The sequence below is a fragment of the Pinus tabuliformis genome, chromosome 9, assembly GCF_031772625.1.
Source record: "Pinus tabuliformis cultivar Carrire ecotype Pingquan chromosome 9, CPIR1, whole genome shotgun sequence".
Classification (NCBI taxonomy): Eukaryota; Viridiplantae; Streptophyta; class Pinopsida; order Pinales; family Pinaceae; genus Pinus; species Pinus tabuliformis.
This window is the reverse complement of record NC_142307.1, coordinates 1,633,399,805-1,633,411,213: the sequence shown is the minus strand read 5'-3', so window position 1 is coordinate 1,633,411,213 and position 11,409 is coordinate 1,633,399,805. Positions and strand designations below refer to the sequence as shown.

The 11,409-nt window shown below is 31.4% G+C and overlaps 1 protein-coding gene across 1 annotated transcript; it reads right to left on the bottom strand.

Annotated features, from left to right (window-relative positions):
* Positions 1-6,280: 6,280 nt before the first annotated feature.
* On the bottom strand, positions 6,281-7,281 carry LOC149155093 (dirigent protein 11-like). The gene has a single exon (XM_089440331.1). It carries the CDS (start codon positions 7,213-7,215, stop codon positions 6,694-6,696), a length of 522 nt encoding a protein of 173 aa, XP_089296457.1. The 5' UTR covers positions 7,216-7,281; the 3' UTR covers positions 6,281-6,693.
* Between the last annotated feature and the right edge of the window lie 4,128 nt (positions 7,282-11,409).

Sequence of the window (11,409 nt, the reverse complement as noted above, 5' to 3'; positions counted from 1 at the left end):
ATTTCTCAATGTACACCGGGAAAGATAACAACTCCAAATGCATTAGAGCTAACATGCTACCCTGAATTAGAAGAAAAAGGAAGATTAATCGCTGGAGTTAAAACCTTATCCTTAGATGCATATTGGCTCTTTTTGATCAAGCCACATACACAGAGATTTGCCCTAAAGTGCCTTACAGACGCAATCAGGTGTATAATTCCCGATATCCAAGATGCCACCTACGCTGCACAGCTCAGTTCGCGCCTCAACAAACCTCCGGAAGTTGAGCCAATGCTTGCAATTAATCAACTCAGATTCAAAGGAAACAGCCGACTTAATGAGTCACCCTCCCGCTCGCCAGATTGCCAGCCAAAACATGATCAAGAGTTATTGATACCAGCTTAGTAGGATTTCTGTTTAAGTAGATATTTAAATTAGATTAGTATTTATAGACCCTTTCATTGTTTTGGAAAGGGTCGTAAAATTTTGTAACAGACTTAATAGGCTGAAGTTTGCACTACTGTGCTTCAGTCGCTATTCTTTTATGAAATTGGACCAGTTGTTCTGAATTCGACATTAAATTTTTTTTATGCAATTGCGCACTATTGCCTTTGTTGAGGACGATTTCTGTGTTGAAGGAAGAACTGCCAATAGCGATTGATATTTGGGAATGTGCTGCAGCTCATATGGTACTTTTATCTACGTCTGAAGTCATTCTTTTTATATGAATTGTTATGCTATATATTCTTGCTATTATTGAATACATGCATGCGCTATAACAGCAAATCTCTATCTCAGCCCACTATTGGATGTTTTGTGATTTGCATTTCTTTTAATTATGTATGTAACAATGATAAAAATGATAGTGTAGTAATTTCGCTGTTATCGCTTTGTGTAACTATTTATGCACAACAATCTTGAACAATTTAATATCTATGTTTGAAGACAGAGTCATCTATATGCCTGTCTAAAAGCTCAGATCATCAAACGCTACACTTTAGAGATCGATAAAACCCCGGGGTAGATTATAGTTATTATATTCATGCCGATAGTTTTAGTTGTTTGCTTATCACTAGCATAATCTATAAGTCATTCATCCATCCCATTTTATCTATTTTTGGGAAACTGGTCCCATTATCCCCAGTCGGAGCCACTACTCCAAACGGAAAAGGAGCTGTACTAAGGTCCGGACCGGGTGGTTTCCCCTATGTTGTTGCAGCGATTTTCGAGGCATCAACAGGTCTCAAGCAAGCCCCTCAAGCTTGGTATGCCAAAATGGATAGCTTCCTTTTAGAAACTGGCTTTTCTAGGTGTCATTCTGACAATATTATCTACACCAAGAAAGTGGGAAGTCCCTTATCATTATTATTCTTTATGTTGATGATCTTATCCTTACTGGTAGTGATCCCAACCCTATAAACCATGTGAAGACCAGCCTTAAAAAGAAGTTTGAAATGACAGACTTAAGACACTTGCATTATTTTCTTGGCCTTCAAGTCTTGCAATCCAAGGAAGGTATTTCCCTTTCCTAGTCCAAGTATGCCTGTGATCTTCTACGCCATTTTCACAGGGAAGACTGTAAGCCAGCCCCTTCTCCCTTTCAGTCTGGAGCCAAACTTTCAGTCACTTGTACTTCACCTAAAGTTGATGCTACCTTATACCATCAACTTGTAGGAAAATGTTTGTATCTGAACCATACTCGTCTTGACCTTTCCTTTGATGTTAACCTTATTGATCGGTTTATGGAAAACCCACATGAAATTCATTGGAAAGAAACTAAAAGAATATTTCATTATGTTCGAGGTATAGTTTAGTTTGGGGTTCATTACAGTGTCGAAGCATCTCCTCTATTGGTTGGTTTCACTAATTCCGATTAGGTGGGTGACCCTCATGATCAAAAGTCTACTGCAGGTTATGTGTTCACTCTTGGTTGAGGACCTATTACATGGGCTTGCAAGAAACAAAGTGCCATTTCTCTTTCCTCAGCAGAAGCAGAGTATCGTGATGCTGTAGAAGCTAGTAAGGAAGCCCTGTGGCTTTGTCAGATCCTACCAGAGTTTGACCTTCAACAACAGCATCTGGCTACACTTTGGTGTGATAATCAAAGTGCCATTCCAATATGCAAAGATCGAATCCAACATTAGCACAACAAACACATTGAACTTCACATGCAATTCATCAAAAAGCTCATTCATGACCATGTTCTTGAAGTGCAATATTTTTCAACACATGATCAAGTTGTAGACATCTTTACAAAGGCTCTCACAGAGGCAAAGTTTACTAAACTTTGATTTATGGTTGGAGTTGAGGAAGTTGTCACTAGGGGGGATAGGATCTAATGCCCCCTTCATTCTCCTATTGTGTCATATTTGTAAATCCTTCAATCCTATCCCAAGTTGTTCTTAAGGAGGGGATGTTAGGATATTCTGACACATAGGAAATAGTTAAGTATAACTTGGTCTAGGGTAGAGTTAGGTAAAGTGTGTTTCTTTACTATGTACTTTTGTAACTTACAATCTGACAGTCATGATATGTAGTGATCGGACGATTCATTCTCTCCTCGGTATTATCAACACTTGATCCATGGCTTAACACCCGATTGGTCCATGATCTCTATTTAAAGAGCATGGAGGATCATTTGTAGGGTAACCGTTAATGAGAGAAGCTTATATAAATTTTCATTCTTTTATTAATAATTTGCCTAAAGTGGCCACATTGGCTTAGGCCGTGGATTGTTTCCCTCTTTGAGGGTTTTAACCACGTCAACAATACTAGTGTATTGATCTGTGATTTGTTTGTGAGCAGTGTCATTTGGTGTTCTGTCTGAGGAACTTTCCTTGTAAATTTCTACAGTTATGTTACAGAATTGTCTGCTTATCCGTAATTAGTTCTTCAATAAGCCAAGCCCCACTAGTTTCTGAGGTTTTATGCAAGCTTAAAGAATGTTTCACTATTTCACAGTTTTCGTTGGGTCTTGTACTTGAATAAAAGTAAAAGTAGCCCATTATTTCTACTGTTTGACTATGGTGATTCGCTAAGAATGTCTCGCTATTCTGTTGTTTCTACCTTTGAAATTAAGGCTATTCGTTCCACTATTGTTTGCTAAATATGATAGTTCATTGCTATATTAGCTTCCAGAATTGTCATTGTGGAATGAAATTAACTTACAGGTTTACCATTTTTCTTTTCTTCAATAAGGAGTAACATTAACATTGTTAACCTATGCTCATTCTAACTATAACGTTTCTTGGTTAAAATATTAAACTAGTTAATATTCTACTTACTTTAAAACAAAAGCTATGTTAATGGAAAGTATTTAAAGAGAAGTTTTTCACATTTACTTATCTGTCTCACCTTTCTAGATACACTGGACTATATTTCTCTGATTGTTTGTCTCCCAACCTTCAGACCCACTTGAAGTCTCCCCCCGAGCTACCTTCACAGGGTATTCTCTTCAATATTCCTTGTTCTTGAAATGTAAAAGATATCTGGTCTTAACCGACATAGCCATGGTATCACTATCTATCCCTAAAACACAACTTATCTTGCAATTCTCTTCTTTTTCCAGATCTCAAATGCCCCCCATCCTCTTGATTCCTGGAATAAATCTTCTCTATAGAAGTAGTTAGGGTTGGGGTAAACACAACTTATCTTGCAATTCTCTTCTTTTTCAAGATTTCAGATGCCCCCCATCCTCTTGATTTAGGGAATAAATCTTCTCTCTAGAAGTAGTTAGGGCTAAGGTAACCACCCAGCCTGTTTGAGAATAAATTGTCATCCTTGGATAAATTATTCTCACTTAAGTTAAATCAATTAATTATTGCCATAATTCCAGCAATCCACTTTTATGAAATTGAAACAAAATTACTATTTATATAAAAGTTAACCAATATTAAGTTTGTCCAAAAATTGCAGTAAAATAAATTTTTTCACATATATGGGGGACATCACATAAGGTAAATTACATCCGTGTGATTCTTGTATTAGAATTTTCATATTGAAGACATTGAAATGAATGCTAACAATATATATATATATATATATATAAACAAAAGAATCTAAAAGAAAATTATAAATGGGATTGAAAATTTATTAGGTATGGATAAGTTATATAGTTATCATGTGTGAATAAAAGAAAAGATTATCATTCAATTGAATGATGTTTTTTTTATACTCCAATATGAAAGAGATATGTAGCTATTTCCATGAAAGTATGAAATTGACATTTAGCATTAAAAACTATTAATAAAAAAAAATATTTTAAACTATTGATAATAATAAAAATATGCACATTTATGCTCTACCATGGGTATGATTGTTAACACTGAGGAAACAAAAGTTATGATTAACAAGTCCAAGAAGGACACTTATGCTAATTTTATGTATGACAATAGTAACTTGGAGGAAGTGTCTTCCTACAAGTACCTAGGAATTGATATTCACCACAAGCTCAACTGGAACTATAGCATTGAGAAAAGGATTAATGGGGAATGGAAAGCTTATTTTTGTCTTGAAAATAATTGTAAAACGACAAACCTCCTAGTGTGGGATAGAAAGAAGTTCCTCTTTGAAACATTAGTCACTCTGGTTATCTTATATGGATGTGAGGATTGGGGCTATAGCATCTTTAGAGAATCATGGAGAAAGATTGAGCAAATCCAGAAGGGTTTTATAACGTATATCCTCAAAATTAAAAGCAACACACCCTATCCTATTCTCCTTGTATAAGTGGGTCTTTCCCCTATCGAGAGCCTAGCTAGACTAGGCTTCTATTATACAAGCAGAAACTCAATAACATAGGAGACCATAGACTTCCTAATCTAGCTTTAAATTCTAGCCAAAACCACGTAAGGCTCAAAAGAGTTTGGTATAAAGACACCAGGGCCTGGTTAAATCATTGGGAGATCGACTAGAATGTTGCATTTCAAAACGTTGATAGCATTAAAAATATTGATACTTCTAAGTTTAAAGAAAAAATGTGGTGTGAGAAATATTTAGCCGCTAAAAGAAAATTATGATATTATAGGGAGGTTATCAACCCCACCCTAGAAGATCAAAAGTATCTCTATGTTTTAACTAGCTCAAAGAAGAAAATTAATATAGTGAAGATTATAACGAACTCTCATGAACTCCATAGTGAAACGGGTCGTCGGGCAGTTCCTAAAACACGATGGATGGAAAGTTTATGCCATCTCTGTGAACATCGAGGATGAAAATCACTTCCTCTTAGAGTTCCCTATGTACAACCACATTAGATCTCAGTTTCACAATCTTTGTTGCAATACTGGCCTTCTTGGCCTTTTATGTTGTCAAAATTACAGTGAGCTCGAGAGGCTTCTCTCCAAGCTTTTTGAGCATAAGTAAAATCTTTAATCAAACTAAATAATTCATTTCTTTAGACCAAGGTTTGGTCTTAATGGACGTTAACCACCACCAGCACCACCATCGTCATATATATATTCTAAATAAATGAATATTTAACATGAAATTAATATTTAGTATTTCAAAATATTAATAAAAAAAATAATTTGATAGAACTCATAGTTAAAATATTCAAAATAGCACAAAGCAAGAACGAGATATTATATATTATTAATTACAAGAATCTTTTTTATAATTCAACATTTAAAAGATATTTATTCATTTTGTTTAACATAAAGTTGAAATACTATATTAAGAAAACAATTGTAATTAAAAAAATTCAACGTCCAACTTAATAAAATATTTGATTTAATATTTGAAAATCAAGTATATATATTTAATATATCTATTTACCTCAAATTTATTTTAATAGTTCAATAGTTTATGGTATTAGAGATTGTAATTTTTTTTATATTCTATATGAATTTATTAAAGACATTGACATTTTAAAAATGTTAATAATATAAAGTTTAAATGCGAAATTTAAATAAAACATTTGAATATTCTTTTTAATTAAAATAACTTATCATGTATATATAATTTTTTCATAAATTTCTTTTTAGATATCTAATAAATTTGGATTTTAAATAAATTTTAACTAATTAAAAATTGTAAAGTGAATTCTGTATTATTATAAATATAACCTTTAGATATTTAATCAATTTGGATTTTAAATAAATTTTAACTAATTTTAAAATGATTAATTTTGAATTAGTATAAATGATATTGGGTAAAATTTACATCATTCAATCTATATCAGACATAAATATATATAAACTCCATAAATATATAAAATTTATAATTTATAATTTCATAAATATATAAACTTTTTCTTAAGAAAACAAAAAAAACACTATTTTTAAATGTACGCCTTCGAAAATAAGATATATAAAACAAAAATTATATATGTATGAACAAACCTTAAAGTTACACATGGAAAGATTCGATGCCAATTAACTATCAATACTACATCCAAGGAATGTAGAGAGCTTAAATATATCGATACATACAGTGCAATAATAATGTAGAGAGCTTAAATAAATGGATACACACATTTCTTTATTATGGCATGATTCTGGGCGCATTCCGAATCATCCGATGCCAGGCGCAAAAAGCCAACAGCAGATTCAAGGTAGACTGTGCCGCTGGCCTTTCTGCAATACGGGTGCCTTCGGGACTTTATAATCCGGGTGCCCTCGGGACTTTATTTATAGCACTGAGGAAAAGAGCTAGGGTGGAATTTTGAAAAGCAACACTGTGAGCATATCAAGAAGAGGCTAGATCGTAAAATAATTAATCAGTACGAATGGTGGCATTGAATTTGATAATAGCATTAACACCAGAAAGGGATTCTGTGTTCGCAACTGCATAACCACGAGCAAATCTGAACTTTCCGGTTCCTCCCACAACGGCAAACTCGCGTCGTGGTTTAGCGAACCTGTCCGTTCCCTGGAACTCCAGAGTGCTGCCCCTGTACTTCTTATCTTGAAAGATTAAGCTGAAAACCATTAAAAAATCAAGTCCAGTAACAGGGTTTGTATTCAGGTACGTTCCTTGCGCTCGACCTATAATATTATCGGAGTCGGATTCCGTGATTTCCGGTCGTCTGGTAATAACATCGCTGATAGTTACGATGGTTCCAAACTTTCCCGCGTTTGAAGACGAGCCATTCAATCCCGCAACTGGGACGGCCGTCACGTTGCTTCCATTGAGATTATCATGCATATAAAACACCATGTTTACTTCACCTTCACCTGCAGCAAACAGGAGGAGGACAATGGCGATGATTGCGGAAAGCAAAAACTTGGAACCCATCGAACCAGACTGGAAGAAATTACAATTGTAAAACACTATGAGTAATTGTGTGAGATAGTATGGAATTGGTCACGAATATAAATAGTGACTAGGAAAAAGTAAAAGACAGAACCTTGAGATTCTCAGATTGAAGATGCTGTGTTTATCAAGATGCTTTTTTGTCTCATATGCGCAGGAGGGTTGGACTCTCAACGCGATGGATCTCGTTGGCAATGATACAGGATATTGTCACATGTCAATATTGCGTAGAAAATAATTGCACAAATTTAATAAACTACCTGAGTGGATTTTCGCATGAGACATAGGTGGTTTCATTGCGTAGGCTATGGTTTTGGTTTTTCCTTTTAATATGAAATTTGGAGTGTTTGAATGATTTTTTTTAATGATGGAAATTTGGAGTGTTTGAATGATTTTTTTTAATGATGGAAATGATAAATAAATTTAAGGTTTTTTTTGGAATAAATAAAATTTTAAATTTGATAAATTTAATTTGGATTTTTAAAATTTTCTATTAAATTTTGTCAAAATTATGTTACAAAATTATTTATTTTTAAGTAAAATAGTTATTTGTAATTTGATAATTGTAATTTGAATTTTTTTATAATTTTTTGGATATGGTCTAATAGTTAGGTGGGGAGTTTTGGTATCCTTAAGTCTTATGGTTTATTCTGGAACATGTCATACAGTTTTGGTATTCTTAAGTCTTGTGGTTTATTCTGGAACATGTCATACACCAAACTAATAGACTCTCTATTTTAAAAAGTAGCAATTTCCAATATAAATTTGCCAAATCATTTTGGAAGAACATTCTCACATTTAAACAAAAAAAAAAAAAATTATAAAATTAATTAAATTATAAATTTTATTTAAACTATTTTTATTAATATATATATATATATATATATATATAGATATAGATAGATAGATAGATATATAAAAATATATATAATTATATATATATAATTAGATTTGGTTAAGCTATTATGAGTTTCTATTATGGTTTATGAATATTATATGTCTAGATAACCCTAACTTATTTTATATCACTTAGTCATATATTTTTCTTTAGTTAATCAATTTAATTAAACTGAAAGAATGAGAATAATTTCTTTTAACATAAATTTCAACTTTAGTATTATGAAGAATATCTTACAATATTTTATAAAAGTTAAATCACTACCATCTAAGTGATGATTATTGATAATTGAACTAAAAATTTGCAAGCCCTATTCCAAAATAGACACACCTATCCACTGCATAATTATGTAGTTGAACTTAATAATTGGTGTAATTAATATTCTACTGTAAATGTCTTTATATGTAACTAGTCTACTTTGTTTGCATATTCTAATTTACTTTCCATATATTTTTATCCTTTATTTGTTAGATAACTCCTATAATATGGTGATATTTTTGGATGTAATAATTATAGATGTAAATAAATCATTCTAATTCTCTAAAAAAACAAAAAAAAAACAATTTTTTTTTAATAAAAGCCATTAAAATAAAAAAAATTGAGTGTTAAGATGAAAAAAATATATTTTTATATTTGGATTTTAAATTTATTATTTCCTTAATAATGAATTTGGTTTTTTTTAATTATGTTATTGATATAAATATTTTGTATATTATTATTATTTACTAAAATAAAAATAAACAAACTATTGAACATTATAAAGAAAGGTACTAAGTTTGTTTGTTTTTTTTTAAACATAATTTTATTTTATTCATAAAATTGTACAAAATATACCAAGTATTATTTTATTTTTTTTAAAACATAATTTTATTTTATTAAGAAAATGGTACAAAATTATATTTTGTTGATGCATTATGGAATGTAATCCATAAGTGAGGATAGATTTTGTGTAGATGAGGTGTTTTAAACACCCTTAGAAAGAAAAATACATGTTGACATATTGAAAAAAAAAAATTTCAAAATACATACATACACATAAGACTTGAAAGGCCTTTCATCAAAATAAAAAATGTTATATCAAAATAGTTGACTCTGAAAAATATTTATGAAACAACAATGGTTGAATTCAGAAATTTTAGCTTCCTTTCTTTCCTTATTATCCATTGCCCAAAATCCTTCATAATGCCTTCTTTTCAAAGTTGATTCCTATAAGAGATATTATGAAAAGTAACTTGAATTAGTTGCAACTTCTCAGCTAATGAAAGAAAAATTCAGTTGTAATACTTCTAGACTCTCGAAAGCTAATTAATTACAAGCATGGGGTCCCTAAAAGAATGGAGAGATACACATCCTTTTTCTTTTACAAAGAGGAGTAAAATCTTAAGAGTCATAAGTTCTACAACATTATTATGATCATGTCTCATGCCCATATACATTGAGAAATAACAACAATCGTTAAAATAGAGGACAAAACCCTCCCCAAACATTCTATCCTCTTCTTGAGATGCACTGTCATAAAAGGCCCAGGGAATATTTTTGTTACTCTTTCTAAGTGACTATTCTTGGTTCACATACCTTGGATATTTTTAGAATATTGCAAATATTGTAATGATTTGAGAAGAAGTACAGTCTACACAAGAAAACGGATATTTTTGTTACTCTTTCTAAGTGACTATTCTTGGTTCACATACCTTGGATATTTTCAGAATATTTGCGAATATTGCAATGATTTGTGAAGCAGTACAGTCTCCACAAGAAGGGGAGTCCTTAAAAATTGATGTGTTTGTTGTAAGCCAAATTCCCTAGCACAAAATTAGAGGCACTACTTTGTAAATTCTCAATGAGCTATTACCTAACAAGGATGATCAGACCTCTAACATATTGCTTCTAGATCAAGAGGAATAAAATTGAAGTTGTGTCATGAGCATAGCCCAAACTTGCTTCCTAGAAGGAAATTCAATGAAAAGATGTCAAAATAACTCATAATTTGCCTTCCATAAAAGGCACTAACTATAACCTTAAAAATTCTTTTTTTTTTTGGAATGTTGTCCTATGTTGAGACCTTATTTTTTAGCAAACACCACATAAAGAGTTGGGATTTGGTTGGGCATTTGATCTTCCATAATAGTTTCCACCACTAGGTTGGGTCTCCTTACATTCTCTAAATAATAAAATAAACATAACTTGTGTTTGGAGTGTACACACTGAAGGAGGAGTGGGCTCCCCTAATACATTTTCTCTATATGTTAACTAGACATGGACCATGTGAAAAGCTATTGTGTATTCTCTCTACAGATTTTCGAGTAAAAACACGTGTTATGTTATTTTCTATCCTTTAAAATTTTATTTATTTGCTTCAAAAAAATTAAGAGAAGAATTCCTAAATCACCAAAATTTAGGTGATTTAATGGTTAAGAAAATTTGATATTGTTATAAATATTATCAAAATTTAGATTCCACAATATTATAAGAAAAAAAGAAAAAAGAACAAAAAAACCATGTTCAACTTGGTATTGTTTAATATCTTATTTGATTGTAGAGCCTATAAGAGACTAATTTTATTTGAGAATGCGGTTAAAGAATGAAAATTTGCTCTTTAAGATAGGGTGATCACCTCCTTAATATATCCTCATTTTCTCTTAAGATTTATTTTTTTACTATACCAATAAACATGATAATGCCTTAAAATGTAACTCTAAATTATGCCTTAGTGCTCTTAATACAATATTTATATAAAAAATTTTATGGTTATAATTTGGTTTTGTATTAAATTTATATTGAACATATCTTACATGAAATAAATTGAGTCTATATATGTTGGTTTTTTTAAATTTTATGTCCTTTTTTAAGGTTGATTCCCATGGTTACAACTATATATCTAGATGTCTAGGTGCCTATTTATGCCCCTTCTATAGATACCAATAAATCTAGAGATTTGAAGCTCAAACCTCCTAGAACTTAAGACTTTATTTTCATAGCTAACCTCAATTGAACTCTCCCAAAAACTCATAACAAACTAGTTACAATATGTCTCCAAAAACTTTAACCCACACCATTCAAATAAATGTATATTATAATTTTTAATACTTATTACATAATGCAATGTTGGAAGTAATGCTTCCATATCATGTGTAGTTGTCATTGTGAGTCCCTATGCATCGGTCTAGAAGGTGTTGATTTCCTATAGAGTTGGAGTCATGATCTAGATGTGTTGACTTAAGTGTGTTATGTCTTATATATATATATATATATATATATAGATATATGTAACTATTGTG